This window comes from Dipodomys merriami, unplaced genomic scaffold, assembly GCF_024711535.1.
Source record: "Dipodomys merriami isolate MVZ:Mamm:240054 unplaced genomic scaffold, mDipMer1.0.p SCAF_36, whole genome shotgun sequence".
Classification (NCBI taxonomy): domain Eukaryota; kingdom Metazoa; phylum Chordata; class Mammalia; order Rodentia; family Heteromyidae; genus Dipodomys; species Dipodomys merriami.
In genome coordinates this window covers 4,117,606-4,135,143 of record NW_027205159.1, presented here as the reverse complement: position 1 = coordinate 4,135,143, position 17,538 = coordinate 4,117,606, and the positions used below count along the sequence as shown (strand labels likewise).

General features: G+C 38.1%; 1 protein-coding gene across 1 annotated transcript in view; it reads right to left on the bottom strand.

Annotated features, from left to right (window-relative positions):
• The window catches only part of Il1rl2 (interleukin 1 receptor like 2), a 33,971-nt gene extending 17,143 nt beyond the window's left edge, over positions 1 to 16,828 (bottom strand). Inside the window, exons 1-5 of the mRNA XM_069988427.1 lie at positions 16,617 to 16,828; positions 14,119 to 14,314; positions 7,956 to 8,121; positions 4,945 to 5,019; positions 2 to 131 (exon numbers count right to left, since the gene is read on the bottom strand). Of these exons, the coding sequence (XP_069844528.1) occupies positions 2 to 131; positions 4,945 to 5,019; positions 7,956 to 8,121; positions 14,119 to 14,314; positions 16,617 to 16,828 (779 nt within the window). The remainder of the gene's footprint in view (position 1; positions 132 to 4,944; positions 5,020 to 7,955; positions 8,122 to 14,118; positions 14,315 to 16,616) is intronic.
• Positions 16,829 to 17,538: the final 710 nt, after the last annotated feature.

The window sequence follows — 17,538 nt, the reverse complement described above, 5'->3', positions numbered from 1 at the left end:
CTCAACTCCTTCTTGAACGCGCTTGGAGTCATTGTAGTAATCATCCACCAGGCTGTTGTTGAATTTCCAGCATCGCAGGTTCGTGTTCTCCTTCACATCTGTTATATTGCAGTCCACAATGAGGCGGGAACCTAGAGCAATCAAACTCAGAAACATTAAATGTGGAGTCTTGTGACTCCACACTACTTTCCAAAGTGGTTGAACAAGTTGACACTCCCACCAACAATGCAGTAGGGTTCCGTTCTGTCCACATCCCCTCCAGCATCTGTTGTTATTAGAGTTCTTGATTATAGCCATTCTAACTGGGGTGAGGTGGAATTTCAATGTTGTTTTGACTTGCATTTCTTTTATGGCTAGGGAGGTTGAGCATTTCTTTATGTGTCTATTGGCCATCCTTCTTTCCTCTTCAGAGAAGTTTCTCTGTAAGTCTTTAGCCCACTTATTTATTGGGCAGTTGTTTCTTTGAGATTTGTTGTTGGGAGATTTAATTTTTTGAGTTCTAAATATATTTTAGATATGAGACCCTTGTCTGTTGTATGGTTAGTGAAGATCTTCTTCCAATCCATGGGCTTTCTATTGATCTTGCTAGCTATGTCCTTTGCCATACAGAAGCTCTGAAATTTCATGCAATCCCTTTTGTCCAGTCTTTCTTTGATTTGTTGTGTTTCTGGGTCTCTATTAAGAAAATTTCAGGCCAGGCACCGGTGGCTCATGCCTGTAATCCTAGCTACTCAAGAGGCTGACATCTGAGGATCGCAGTTCAAAGCTAGCCCAGGCAGGAAAGTCCATGACTCTTTTTTTTTTTTTTGGTCCAGTTGTGGGGCCTGAACTCTGGGCTTGGGCGCTGTCCCTCAGCTCATCAGCTCAAGGCGAGTTGTTCTACCACTTGAGCCACAGCGCCACTTCAGGCTTTTTTCTTTTTGCTTATGTGGTGTTGAGGAATCGAACCCAGGACCTCATGCATGCAAGGCAACCGCTATACCACTGAACCACCTTCCCAGCCCCATGAGACTCTTATCTCCAATGAAAACCACTAGAAAACAGGAAGTAGCACTGTGGCTCAAGCAGTGGAGCATTTGCCTTGAGCTGAAGAGTGCAGGGACAGCACCCAAGCCCAGAGTTCAAGCCCCAAGACCGACAAAAAAAATAAAATTAAATTAAAAAAAAAAAAAAAGAAAATTTCAGCCTGTGCCAAGGAAACCTAGGGTTTCTCCTATTCCATCCTGTAATGTTTTCAGGGTGTCTGCTTTGACTCCAAGGTCTTTGATCCATTTGGAGTTGATTCTGGTTCAGGGTGATATATAAGGATCTAGCTTTAGTTTTCTACAGGTGATTAACCAATTTTTCCAGCACCATTTACGGAAGAGGCTATTTGTTTTTTCTGCTCTAAAGACTCCACATAGAGCTCTCCTATTACCCAGCAATCCCACTTTTTGGGCATTTACCCAAATGATCACAAACAAGACCATACTAAAGCTACCAGCACAACTATGTTTCTTGCAGCATTATTTACCATAGGTAAGATATGGAACCAACCCAGATGTCCCTCAGTAGATGAATGGATCAAGAAAATGTGGTATATATACACAATGGAATTCTATGCCTCCATCAGAAAGAATGGCATTGCCCCATTTGTTAGGAAATGGAAAGACTTGGAAAAAATTACATTAAGTGAAGTAAGCCAGGCCCAAAGAAACATAGGTCCCATGGTTTCCCTTATTTGCAATAACTAGTATATGTCTGAGACAAGCAGAAAAGCTCAGATAAGATGATATTAAGTGAAATGAACCCCAAGATAAGGACACAAATGGTTTTTTCTTCCTTGCTATTGCTTATAACGTATTTATAAGGAACCATGGGATTTTTTTGTTGCTTTGTATGTCCCTGCCCCATGGTATAATCCCTGTTTTCACTGTATTTGATGTTGGTATAATTTGGGGAGGGGAAGGGAAAAAACAAAATGTTTAAATTGGGATAAGATTGACCCACTGCAACAATGAGATGTACAAGACACTATGCTGAAAAACAAACTTTACAATTTAGGTGGGGGTAGGGGGGTTGGGGAATGTAGTTTAGGAGGTGGGGGGATGGGATGGTAGGGGAAAAACAAAGGAGGAGGCAACAATGCTGGATAAGTAAGTGAAGTAAGCCAGGCCCAAAGAAACATAGGTCCCATGGTTTCCTTTATTTGCAATAACTAGCATATGTGTGAGTCAAGCAGAAAAGGTCAGATAAGTTGATGTTAGGGAAATGAACCCTAAGATATGTATTCAAATGTTTTTTTTCTTTCATGCGATTGTTTCTAACACATTTATAAGATGATTTCTTTGTTGCTTTGTATGTCCCTCCCCCACAGTATAACCCCTGCTTTCACTGTATATGATGTTGGTATAATTTGTGGAGGGGAAGGGAAAAAACAAATTGCTTAACTAAGGATACAGGTGGACCCATCGCAACAGTGAGAGGTACAAGTCATTATGTCGAAAAGGAACTTTACAACTTTGGTGGGGGAGGGGGAGGATTGGTGGGGGGGGATGGGAAGGGATGGGAAGGGGAAACAAAGGAGGAGGCTACAATGCTTGATAAGAAATGTACTCATTATCTTGCCCATGTAACTGTAACCCCTCTGTACAGTATTTTCACAATAAAAAAAGAAAAAAAGGAAATGTACTCATTACCTTGTTCATGTAACTGTAACCACTCTGTACAGTATTTTCACAATAAAAAACTTATTTTAAAAAAAGACACATTAAATGAAATTCTACCCATTTTTAATGGTTCAAATTGGTTGACAACTGGTAAACAAATGCATCTTGCTGTCGAGTCCTAAATATCTTTGTTTACCAGAAATACTTCTTGGGCCAATTTTAATCGAGTGTGTGTGTGTGTGTGTGTGTGTGTGTGTGTGTGTGTGTGTGTGTGTGGCCAATTTTAATCGTGTGTGTGTGTGTGTGTGTGTGGCCAATTTTAATCGTGTGTGTGTGTGTGTGTGTGTGTGTGTGGCCAATTTTAATCGTGTGTGTGTGTGTGTGTGTGTGTGTGTGTGTGTGTGTGTGTGTGTTCAACAGTACTGTGACTTGAATTCAGAGCCTCATGCTCTTGATTGGATTTTTTGCTGAAAGCTACAGCTCTATCACTTGAGCCATACCTCTACTTCAGTTTTTTGCTGATGAACCAGCGACAAGAGCCTTTCATACCTGTCCACCTGGGCTGACTTTGAACCTCTATCTTCAGACTTCAGTCTCTTGAGTAGCTACAATGATAGGTTTGAGCTACCAGTATATGTGTATCCTCTTGGATTTCTATTTCCTCAATACAATAGAAACAGTTGTCATTTGTATTACCTAGTACTTCTGAAACTTTCAGATTTATATTTTGAAATACTATTATTTGGTACATAAAAATTTTATGTATGAGAGAGACTGGAAATAAAGTTTAGTGCTGGGATACTTGCACAGCATATACAAGGCTCTGAGTCCCCAGTATTGCAAAAACAAATTATAATAAAGTATTGTAACAAAGCAATCACATAAAGTGATCCGATTGTCATTTAATACATTTTGGCCATAAAAGATTAATATCAGACTAAATACTGATCAAGATTCATTGTATTCATATATGCTTTTTTTGAATGGTAACTCCTTTGTACAACTACTTAAAGATGGAAATAAAATAAGTAAAAGAGAAAAAAAAGCTTATTAATAGATTGAAATCCCCTAGTCTGTTTTTTGTGGTATTTCAAGCAAGTGATAAACTACTTATGCAATTAGTTTTTAATAGGTATCTTTAACAAATGTATTGGTACTGAGACTTGAGTCCAGGCTCTTGAGCTGTTGCTTAGATTTGACTCAAGGCTGGCATGCTACCACTTGTGCCAGGCCTCCATTTCTTACTTTTTGCTGGCTTTGTCTATTTATGTGGTGCTGAAGAATCTACTGCTGAGCTACCTTCCCAGCCCCCATTTCTTACTTTTTGCTGGTTAATTGGAGATAAGAGTCTCTCAGATTTGTCTGCTCAGGCTAGCTTTGAACGTTGATCCTCAGATCTCAGCTTTCTGAGTAGCTACTGTGACAACACAAGCCATTAAAAAACATATATAAAATCATAGTGGTTTCTAATATATGATTTATCTGACCAGCTATGTTTTAATACAGTCTAAGAGTCTAATTTTTTTCCAGAAGGTCCTCAATATGTTAGGGGTTTTCACTCTATTTTTTATTTTACTTTAAGTTTAAAACAATAATAATTTGAAGTTAGACACTGGGGGCTCCCACTTGTAATCTTACCTACTCAGGAGACTGAGATCTAAGGATGGCAGTTCAAAGACAGTCCAGGCAAGAAAGCCCATGATACTGTTATCTCCAATTAACCACCCAAAAAGCCAGAAGTGGGGCTGTGGATCAAGTGGTAGAACACCAGGCTTGAGCAACTATGTTCACGGACATTGCCCAGCCTCTGAATTCAAGCCTTAAGTCTGGTACCAAAAAAAAAAAAAATTAAGCCCTCTTTTCCTTACTGTGTTCCCAAATGGAGGTTATGTTTTTAATCTTTTCCCAACTAAGTGAAGAAACATAACACAGTAATTTCCCCTGCTCCTTAAATGTATAGCCCATTATTACATAATATAACCCAGAATTCTGGACCAACATTATTGATTAGTAGTTTATTTCAGAATTGTTTTTACATTTCTATCACTATTGCTTTGATATTTATACTGATTATTGAGACCCACAGTGTTCATGGCCAGAACCTCATACCACAACCTGCTGTCATGGTTTTAATCTGATGGCTCTCAAGAGTATGTCTAGTGGCTGGGTGACGGGGGTGGGGCAGGGTGGGGAGGGAGCTATTCTTCATCTCTGAGATTCTGTATAGTCACTAGAAAACTTGTACCTCTCTGAGTTTGGCCCTGGTAATTTCAATGACTGTAATGGCTTTACTTACCAAGTTTCACTTCAATGGAATTGTTTTTTGGATAAATGATTTTAGGGATTCTTCCTCCATTTTCAATTCTTTCTGCTAAGAAATAAAACCCACATAACGTTCCATGAGCCCCAAATACAATATATCCAAAGTACTTCGATGTAATATAATGAAAGATAACATGTCACAGGCCTTCAATAAGACAAAATTGAGCTACCAAAAGAATTTACTTAAGCCATGATAGTATTTGATAATAATGTAAACTAATAACTTGCTCTAATGAACCTTCTTACTTTAACAATCCAAACACACATAAGCAAAGTTCTAGCTGAAGTTCTAGGGAGAGACAAATGATGACCCTAACTTACCATGATGTGTGGTTTCATTCCTCCCTCCTCCTACCTTGAAGTTCCACATTTGTTTTACATCCTTTCCTCTTCTGTTGTTCCCCAGTATCCCATGAGCACCTCTCCCTTCATGATCATCTCTCTGCCCCTCAGTCTTTCTCTACACTTCCTCTCTATCTGCTCACCAAAACTTATCAATCACCTGCTTTGTCCCACATCTTTTTTATATATTTGGGGTGAGAGATGGAAAAGTTGTAAGACAAAAGAAAACTAGGAAAAATGCAGAAATACATGTCCTGTGTAATGATAATATTTGTGAGTTCTACAAAGCAACCCAATTCAGTAAAACCCAAAAGAAGTTAATGCCAGCTAGTTAATGGACAACGAGCCCCTCGTTTACATTCATGTAAAACCTGGAAGTCATTCTAGGCAATAGCTTTTCATTCCTCACCATCACCAAGTCCAACAATGACTGTCTAATCTGTGTCTCTGGCTTCACTTCTAAGCCTTCTCATTCTTATCTCTGCTCTTTCCCTAGATAATCTCATCCACAATCACATCTTTGATTTTCATGTAAAGACCAATGACTTTCAAAATCTAAGCTCCTCTAGCCCTTCCTCTAGCCTGCAGACTCACATAGGCATGGCCTATTCTACAACTCCTTTTGGATGTCTCAAAAGCATGTCACTCAACCTCTTAGTTGATCTTCCCCTCCCAAAGCTATCTTGTTGCACTGACTAGCATCACCATGCAAACAATTGCATATACGCAAAGACCCTGACCCACCTTATTCTCCATTCCCTATATTCAAGTTAGCCCTCAGATCTGCGGGCTTTTGCCTCTGCAGATGCCTTGAGTACATCCAGAGCTTTCCCTCTTCATGTTACCCATGTCAGTATGATGTGGCACCTGCAATTCTGCCTAGCTTTTCACCTATCTTATGCCTGTACAGAACATTCCGTATGCAGCACCTACCTGCTGCTTCAGAAACAAAGACCAACCCACACTACTCTCCAATTCTCAACCCCTCTGAGTGCTCATCATTGTTCTTGAAATGTAATCCATAGTTCCCAGTTTGGATTTTAGGGTCCTACCTGATCCCAACCTGCCATGATTCCCAGCATCAGTGTCACTCCAACCCACCTTATCTGCATGACAGCATTAAATCTAATGTAACTTATCTTCTTCACTAAGAGGCTCTTAATGAAGTAAATTAAAATTAGAGGCTAACAAAACTCACTTAAATCACATAAGCCATTTGTGAGTGAGCAGGAAAGGGCTAGCATTCAGTGAGTTGCTGGATGTACATAATAAAAGGTGCATCCTGGATTAGCATCGGGTCTTTATCAGGGAAGCAGAGACCATGCATGCTGCACAGACACATCACTCAGGGCAACCACGCATCAAGAACTAGCTAGGTGAGGTTTTCTAGAAATTAGTGATAAACATGACGGTACAAGTCAAAGAAGTATTTAACTGTTCTTTCTTTCCCTCTAAATGAAAACAATAAAAAAAACAAGCTTCCCTCTGTCTAGTATGATAGCTCAAGTCTTTAATTTTAGCTACTCGAGAGGTGAAGGCAGCGACCTAGCTACCAGCACAGTGGCTAGACACCAGTGGCAAGTGCCTGTAAGCCCAGCAATATGGAAATACAAGTAGTGGGATCACAGCCTATGGCAGCCCGGGTATAAAATGAAAACCTCCCTTGAAATTAATCAACACAAAAAAGAGACCAGAGGCCTGGCTCAACCAGGAAAGTGCCTGCCTAGTGACTGTGAGGCCCTGAGTTCAATCCCCACTACCACTAAAAACAATTACAAAAAGAAGGGAGAGAGAAGGAGAGAGGGAGGAAGAAAGAGAGAGAGGGAGAGAGAGAAAAGGAAGGAAGGAAGGAAGGAAGGAAGGAAGGAAGGAAGGAAGGAAGGAAGGAAGGAAGGAAGGAAGGAAGGAAGGAAAGAAGGAAAGAGAGAACATAGAACAATTCCTTGTCCAGTGCATTTAATAAAGAAAGTGCTTACTTGAGCATTCGGGCCCTGTTTTTTTATATCAGTCAGCTTTGTGAACATTGATAATTTGGTCTTCTCCTAGGCCTCTGTAAGCTTGATGACTCAACTTAATTATTTTTAGGGTTTCTTCAACGTCTAAGATTCTGCTTTCAAATCCCCAGAGTATATATTTGACAGAAACAAGTAGGTCAAGGTTGAGAACTGACACCCCATGAACAGTAAGTTACCCTAGAACCATATCTAAAGACCCTAAAGTTTACAGAGCTCAAGTCAAGGGAGGCCAACATTGGAATGGCCCACCAAAGTATTCACAAATGAAAGCTGAAGGAAATGAGTAATAGTAATAATGCCTATCATGTGCTGAATACCTACACTTTATTAGACCCTCTATCTGTGACCCTATATTTATATTCTCACTTAACTTTCACAATTAAAATTAGAATGTTAAGTATTCTGATCTGAGGAGTTTGGGGGATAGGAAAACTATGCTTGTCCATGCCTTTTGGCCTAATTTGTTCTATCCTTTTTTTTTCTAACAGTAGCATATTTGAGATGATCATATTTTAGTGATACACTTCTGGAAAAATCAAGAGCCAGGCCACCATTGCTCAAAGCCTGAAGCCAGCCAGCTTATGAAAAGCCAAAAGGAAAACTAAGCAACAGATGTGAACATACTTACCGATGTCCACCGAGATGCTATTTAAAACTGTGTACTGTGCCCCTGTATGATTCAATATAGCTTTGCAGGCATAGCTCCCACTGTCCTGTTCAGACACAGTGTTCACATAAAGTCTCATCCCTCGAGGTTCAAACTGCTTCCCTATTGATTCAATCTCTTCACAGCCCTAAATTCAAAAATAAATAAGTAAATTTAATGAGTATTTGGGAATACTAGTTGTGTTCTCAATTAGCAATAAGAAAACTATGCTTAGACTTTTGATTATTCACAATCTAACTAGAAGACAATAGAAATAGGTGAATGATAGATAGATATAATATGTAGATAGACAGAAAATAGAGATAAAAGACACATGATAACATATATGATAGGTAGTATATCATTCATTCATACATACATACATAATATACACATTCATACATATAAGGATAGATGGGTGTATACACACATGCAAGGGCTAGATGGTTGGAGATGACAGGTAGATAGATGAATAGATGGGTAGTTAGTATGCTAATTAGTTTGTCATCACTGTGACAAAATCCCTGACATTGCAAATTTAAGGGATAAAAGAATTATGTGCATGGTTTCAGATATTTTAGTTCATCTAAAGGAAGGCAAGGAAAAGAGCTGATCACAGCAACCAAGAAGCAGAGGCAAAAGAATAACTACAGAGGCTGGATTTCTTCTTTTGCACTTCTGATATTCATCTGGGGCTCCAGCCTATGAGATGGTACCACCTTCATCAAAGCAGGCCTTCCCCTCTTAATGAATTCTGTCTGGAAACGTTCTCACATATACTCCCGCAGGTATCCTCTCCTAGTCTCCTTGGCACTTTCCACTCCAGTCAAGTTGATAATCAAGATTTGCCATCAAAGAAAGTAAATATGTAGATGTATAAACAATAGATAGGTAGGTAGGTAGATAGGTAGATAGATAGATAGATAGATAGATAGATAGATAGATAGATAGATAGATAGATAGATAGATAGATTAGATAGATAGATAGATAGATAGATAGATAGATAGATAGATAGATAGATAGATAGATAGATAGATAGATAGATAGATAGATAGATAGATAGATAAACAGACAGATAGATAGATGCATATATACATAATGCATGCATAGAAAGATAGATATTGCAAGCCCAGGTGAATAATGATGATGTCACTTATCTCGCAGATGAAATTGCCCGTCTCCAAACAAGACCTTAACATTGAAAACAAACCTGGGTTGAGTTATGGAGAGCAATGTGATGTAACTTTTCCTGTCACCTAGGCCTCACCCAAATGAGTTGTCTTGAGAATGTCTTTGTCTCTTGCTATATCCAGAAACCACCCAGAGGAATAGTCTCGCATTCCTCTGTTCTGTCAGCAGCTGACATTCTTATATTAACCATCTTCACTTCATGGGCCCAATTCTGAACTTTCTCAGGCCTGTTTGTCCTTTTGGAAGCTCCACTCTACAGAGGGACTGCTTGACTAATGGAGTCCTTTTCAGCACCCAAACATTTGAGTTGTTGCTCTTTATCAACACTTTCAGAGACCTCCACAACACAGGAATAAGATGTAGTTACTGCCATCAGAAAGCTCCCAATCTATTAGATAAAATACACATTAAAAAGCCCCTCAATTAAATAAAAATATAACTAGTACAATACTTAGTATTGTACTTTGTCCTCACTTGCCAATCACAGTGTAGAACCATATTTCTTTCTCTTACCCAAAACAGTGTGAGTAAAACTACTTCCATAGTGAAATTCAACAATTAATTAGTGCCAGAACAAGTATTTGCTTACAACATGTAATATGACATTCCAGAAATCCTACATATTCCCTATACTGGATGCTAAGTTATCTTCAAGAGTCAGGTGGATAAAAGCATTACACTTGATAATATGATATCTCCTTCAGGATGCAGATATAAAGAAATCTGAGTCCTTGGACTTCGGAAAACACTTTCTTAGGAAGTCTTTACTTGAAAATCCCCAATTAGTTCTAATCCATTGGGACATTGCTTCAGAATGTAAACCCTCTGAAGACTTACTAATCAACCTAGAGCATTCAGGCAAAGAAGCATTGAGTAAAGGAATCCAATCATAGAAAACTAGAAAAAGAGAATGGATACTTGAAATTTAAGAAGTAAGAAAGATCATTTGTTTGTTATTGTGTATGTGTGTGTGTGTGTGTTGCTTTGTTTTGAGAACAAACCTTCTTGCACTGGGCAGAAAAGAATAAAAAGGGGTACTACTAGGTACCCCTTTGTAACTAAGTAGTTACAATACAATTGCCTTAAGCTAATGGTAAATAAAGTCTAAATGACAGCAGAGACAGCGTAAAGAGAACACAAAGAAGTTTTGTTCCATAGAACTCAATGAACTTATTCCATCAAATTCAAATCTGAGAAAGAGCAGGTCTTTGACATGTCCAGAATGATCAAAAGAGAAGATAGAAGACAGAAGAATCAAGTAGCAAAATCGTTGACAGGGGACTCCAAAGTAACTGTGTTTAATTTGTTTAGATTAAAAGGTAACACTGAGAAATGAAAACACTATAATTAAACAACATAATTAACAAGCTTAAATTTCAGTATTAATGATTAATTAATTAATTTTATAAATGTACTTTTGAGTACATTTACAAAACCTTTTGAGGAGCATTTACAAAAGTTGACTATATGCTATACTATAAATCTAATCTCAACAAATTTCTAAGTACTGAAATTATATATATTTTCACTTCCATAATGCAAGCAACAGTTATGTTTAAAAAGGAAAGCACACTGCATTGGCAAATTAACCCATCTTTCGAAATTATCTATAGTCAGAGAAGAAATTACATTGAAAATTGGTATATTTTGAATTGGTTGATGAAAGCATAATATATCAAAATATGAAGAATGCAACCAAAATTCAATTTAAAAGGATGCTAGAGCACCAAGTAGAAATAGATGCATTTGTAGGCATTCTGAACCTACCAAAATTAAGTCAAGAAGATATAAACCATATAAGCTTAATCCCTAATACCCAAAAACTGGAAACAACTAGCAACAATAATAACCAATATTATACAGTAACAAAAATGGATGAGCTACAGATACATGCCAAAATGTGGATGATTCACACATGTTTACCATTGATGCAAAGAAATAAGACATGCAATACTATGCATAATATATTCAAATTAAGTTCAAGCACTCAAATCTGATCTCTGATAGTGCCTATCAGAGGAGTGGTTATCTTTGGTAGTTTCTGCAGAATAGCAGGGGTGAAGTTTTGGAGGTTGTAGTAATGTTTATTACTACACCATAATGACAGGGGTAATTAAAGATGCGTTCCTCTCTCAGCTCATCAAAGTTTGTCCACTTAAGATTTATGTACTTTCTATGTGTATGTTAGACTTCAATAAAGAAGATGTTTAGTACATACCCATCTGTAATCTAGATAGAACTATGAAAACATCTCTAAGCCAGTCAGAAAATAATAAGAAAAAGAAAAACAAAAAATGGCTAAATATATGGAAAGGAAGGGATTCAGAAATGGTCAGTAAGCAGAAAAAAATGTCAATCTCATTAATAATTCGGGAGATAAACTAAGATAACAGTGCAACATTTATGTTCACAAAACTGGTTTTTAAACTTAAATCTTACAATTGTACAGTCATGCACAGTTGTTGCGAATCTTGAGCATTCTTGATGAGAACACAAACAGATACAAATATTTGTATAGTGGTTTGGCAAAAAAGTAAATAAAGTAAGACGCCTTAGAGTATCTCTACCATCTTGCAATTCGAGAGCTTGTGGTGGTCACATGCATTTAATGCACAAGCAAAGATGCATAGAGACAGATATGAGGACATTCATGGGGAGACATTTCCACAGTACTTGCAAAGGAAAAAAAGCAACCTAAGTGAATATGTAAAGATTAACAAATGCAGAGGGGGCCCTTTGGAAATACTAACAGAACTGACAATTTTCTCAAAAATTAAAGTGTGGTTTTCTGTATATATGTGCATGTGTGTATACACGTGTGTGTGCATCCACATGCATGTGTGTACATGTGTGTGCATCCACTTGGGGTGGATGGGTACAGGGAGAAAGAAGAAGAGAACAGATATATATTGTAATAAGAACTGAAGGTGAGACTCACTACAGAGGCAAACATTAAAGAGAAGAAATTATATACAACTTGCCAGCGTAGATGGAGCCTTTGATGAAATGTTCAATTTACTGGAAAACAGTCTTCCCAGAACTCACTCAATCAAAAGTAAAGCATTTGTTTAATCCTAACACCACTTGGGGAGGAAGGAGTACTGAATCACTTTCCCTGTCTCCTCTAACCCCTCATATTCAACAGCTGTCAGTGAGTATTTTATGTGATCTTCATAACTTATATTTCAATACTATGGAGCAGAGGGAGAGAGAGTGATGCATAGGATTAATGTGATTAATGATAATATGCACACACGTGAATTACCATGATGGTGAAACTCCTTAGTCCAATTAATATAAATCATAAAAAGATGAAAAGAATTACAAGAAAGTAAAACAGGATGTCTTATTGTGGGATGGATACCCATAAGAGAGCCAAATGCCATTGAAGAAAGTGGATATGGTCCCTCTAAGTATTTTCTACAACAATGGAACCTGTTGAAACTATTCAGGAGGCTGAGATATTGAGAATGTCCATTTTAAGCCAGTCTGGGCAGACAGATTGGAAAGACTTTTATCTCCAATTAATCAGTAAAAATAAGCCAGGAGTGGAGGTGTGGCCCAAGTGGTTGAGCACCAGCCTAAGCCAAAGAGCCAAGCGAGAACACAAGATACACACACACACACACACACACACACACACACACACACACACACACACACACACATACACACACACACACACACACACAAAGGAATCTATCAAAATTGTTCTAAGTGGGGAAAAAGGATGAGAAGAGAGATGGAGATGAGCAGAATACATTCATTATCTGTATGCATAGAAATGTCATATTGAAACCCCCTCTATAACTAACATGGGCTAATGAAAACAATTGTCAAAAAATGGGATCAATCGATGAAAATTCTTCATAGAAAATTCTTCATAAAATATTCATAGCTGGGCATTCATGGCTCATATCAGTAATCCTAGCTACTTAGATGGCTGAGATCTAAGGATCCCCATTCCAGGTCAGCCCACACAGGAAAACCCTTAAGCCTCTTATCTCCAAAAATTCCAGAAGTGGAGCTGTGGCTCAAGTGGTAGAGGGCTAGCTTTGAACAAAAAAGCTCAGGGTCAGCACTCAGGACTTGAGTTCAAGTGGCACATGTGCACACAAAGAAAACCCTCATGATCCAGATGGCCATGATGGCAAGTACTAATAAGCAGAGTAAATCAAATTGCTTTCTGAGCTCTTCTATGTCAAAGATTAGGTCTTCTACATCTGTGTAGCATCACAGTCAATAAGCGAGTGTCACATGAAAACTCAAGATGCAGAAAGATGAGCACAAGAGACTCAGATTGCACTAACAAGAAGAGACTAGAGAATATATTTTTATGTTCGTATAGCTTTACATAATGGGATAATAAGAGAAACTGATCATGGTAACTACTTTATTGGTCAAGGTAAGATGAGCCCAGAGCAGACTTGGAATAGAAATGAGAACAATGTTTTCTTGGGAATGATTTTGTGTGATTTTGATTGTTGAGTCACTTGCAAAGAAACAGGAGCCATTCTAGCAAACTAATGTTAGAGGGGAAAGAAAGAAGAATCAAGAATAGCCTGAAAACAAGAATAGTGGCATTGATCAAGATGTGTTGTACTTATAAACTGATTTATTGAATTGAAACCTCTTTGTACAACTACCTGAAGATAAAAACAATAAATAAATAAAAAATAATTTGAAAGATAAATGGAGAAGTGTAGAGGGCACCAATAACAAAATATTGCAAAGTCATAAGAACCATGAAATGTAAAATAAGTAACACAGTAATATTAAGGTAATAAGAAATAGGGTAATATCATTAGCTAAGAATAAAAAATCTATCAAGCTCACATAAATATCTTTACCAAATTTATCTTGAAGATTCAGTTTAATCTAGAAATTTGTGACTATCTTAAAAAGAAGACCAAAAATATCAATAGGATAGGTTGTTGTTTTTTGTTTTTTTACCTTATACCACTTTATTGAATCCACGAGCAAACTCTCTGGGAAATTCAGGTGGCACATGAGACTGCCAGATATTCCCAGATGGAGTGTTTGCTGGTACTCATCTGACAAATTTTCTAGAGTCGTTCTGGAAGTGGCACACCAATGTTTTATAAAAACAGTGAGGTTCATGGGTATTCTGTAACAACTGTTGGCATTCCTATGGGATAGTAGCAGAATGAAACCTGTCAACTCTCAGTCACAAACTCAAGCAATTCAGTTCATCACAGCTTTTCAAATCACTTCCAAAGCACTGTGCAAACCCTTTACTTCAAGCAAAACATTAGGCATCCTGTGATCACTCAGCAGAATGCAATACATTCTCTCCTGTATCTACGTAGTAGAAAAACTGTCAATACATTAATCAAGTGACCCAAATGAACATGGCCTATGAGGGAAAAGTGTCCACTAGAGTCTGGGGTGCCACTGATCTGCAGAGGGCATAACGCACATACCTAGTATTCTAGCACAGAGACACACCTAGACCTAATCATGAAGAAATACCTGACCAACAAAGGAAGGCTATAATATAAAAAGGAATTTTCTGCAGGGGGGGCCAGGGGGCGGGGAGGATTGGGTGGGGAGGCAGGGGGGGGGGAGGATGGGAAGGGATGGGAAGGGGAAACAAAGGAGGAGGCTACAATGCTTGATAAGAAATGTACTCATTATCTTGCCCAGGTAATTGTAACTCCTCTGTACAGTATTTTCACAATAAAAAATAAATAAAAAAATAAAAAAGAATTTTCCTTGTACTCCTTAAAATGTCAATGTAAAAAAAAGACCCTCAATGCTATGAAAAACAAAGATCAAAGAACTGCTCTATATTAAAAGATACTCTTAATAGTGTGAGCCACATGCAAAGAATAATTCTGTACTGAACCATATTCAGCAAAGTAAAAAGCTACACAGGCCACTAATGTGGTCATGGATAAGATGCAAATATAAACAAAGAGGAAACTGTGGTATGGCTGTTTAATTTCCTGAATTTGTTAACTACACTGTAATTATGTAAGGCAATATTCTTGCTACTGGGAAATACATATTAAAATCTTAAATGGTAAAAAGAGGAAGGATGAGAACAACTGAAACAGTTTAGAAAAAAAACGTAGTGTATAATGCACATTCATATACCCATGAAGAGAAAACAGCATAAGAAAAATGTGGAGAAATCATCTTAAAAATGGAAACCTATCTGCGTGCTGGCAGCTCACACCTGTAATCCTGGCTACTCAGGATGCTGAGATCTGAGAGTCACAGTTTGAAGCTTGGGAAGACAAATAGTGAGAACAATTTTCTCCAATTAACCACCAAAAAAACAAAAACAAAAACAAAACCCAGAAGTGAAGGTGTGGCTCAAGCAGTAAGACACCAGCCATAAGTGAAAAAACCAAGTGAGGAATGGGAGTTCTCTCACTGGAGAGTTCAAACCTCAGTACCAACACACACACACACACACACACACACACACACACACACACACACACACACCTGGAAATCTAGGTAAAGAATGGCAGAGAAATTTTACATCATTTTGTAGTTTTTTTTTTTTGCGGGTTTGGTGGGTAGGCTAGTCTAGACTTTGATCATTCCTAGTTATGTTTACTGATGCAATTGGATTCATAGGTGCATACCACCACACAGCTTTTTCTGTCTCATTAATTTTGGTCCTGGCTTGTCTTAAATTACTATCCTCTCCATCTCAGCCTCCTAAGTAATTAGGATTACAGCTGTGAGCCATGACACTCATACCATTTTGCAAGTTTTTTTGTATATTTGAAAATATTTCAAAGTAAAAATTTAAAAATAACAATACTAAACATATCTTGCTTTAAAGGGTAAAAAAGGGGTTTATTCCTACATGGTTAGGCTTTTACAACAGCATTTTCATTTCAAGAAGGATACCAACAATAGTACAGACATACTTTGCAAGTGAATTTCAATGAAAGCATCATTTCAAAAGGAAAAGATTCATGTTCCAAAACTGGCTTACCAATATGCTGTATTTTAGCTGGGTATCAGTGGCTCTCAACTCAGGAGGTAAGGTACTCAGGAGGCTGAGATCTGAGGATCAAGGTTCAAAGCAATCCTGAGGAAAGTCATGAGACTCTTATCCCCAGTTAACCAACAAAAAGCCAAAAGTAGAGCTGTGGCTCGAGTAGTAGAGTGCTAGCCTTGAACAACAAAGGTAAGGGACAGTGCCCAGTTCCAGAGTTCAAGTCCCAGCACCAGCATAACACACACACACACACACACACACACACACACACACACACACACACACACACACACACACACACACACACAGATAGAGTATTTTAAAATGTATTCACTGGGAATCATCTTTTAACAATTATAAAGCCATATGATATTATTTAGCACATCACATTTTCTGTTCATTAACAATTTCCTTAAAGATACATAAATAGAGATGAATTCATTCTATTTTTAAGTGAGTGACCTACTTTATAATACATTGGTAGATCCCGGAGTCCTCTAGTTTCAAGGGAAGAAATAAAATCCAGGTTTGTTCCTGGTGAATTCTGTGTTGTATGTCTTTGGAGACTTGACTTTTTCTAGGATTAAACCATGTTACACGTACTTCCTCATTTGGTATTGAAGGTTTCGTGCAATTGAAAGCAAAAGCCTGGTCCACAGCTATTACCTCATTTCTCATTCTAGCAACCTCACACATATCTGGAGAAATAAAATGAACAAATAAGGATAACAAATAACCATGAGCTGGGAGCTGGTGGCTCATGCCTTTAACCCTAGCAACTCAGGAGGCTGAGAATTGCAGATTGAAGGCAGACCAGACCTGAGAAGCTTATCTCCAATGAACTGCCTAAACAGCCAGAAGTGGAGCGTTGGCTCATGTGATGGAGCACTAGCCTTAAGCATAAAAGTCTGGGGAAAGTGTCTAGGCTCCGAATTCAAGCCCCAGAAGTGACACGAAAGAAAGAAAGAAAGAACGAATGAACGAAAGAAAGGAAGGAAGGAAGGAAGGAAGGAAGGTAGGAAGGAAGGAAGGAAGGGAGGGAGGGAGGGAGGAAGAAAGAGAGAGAAAGAGAGAGAAAGAGAGAAAGAAGAAAGAAAGAAAGAAAGAAAGAAAGAAAGAAAGAAAGAAAGAAAGAAAGAAAGAAAGAGGAAGGAAGGAAAGAGAAAGACAGAAAGAAAAAGAAAGGAAGGAAGGAAGGAAGGAGAAAGAAAGACAGACAGAAAGAAAGAGAGGGAGAAGAGAGAGAGAGAAAGAAAAAGAGAGAGAAAGAAAGAAAGAGCAAGAGGAAGGAAGGAAGGAAGGAAGAAAGAAAGAAAGAAAGAAGGAAAGAAAGAAAGAGAAAGAGAAAGAAAAGAAGGAATAAGGAAGGAAGGAGAGAGGGAAAGAAA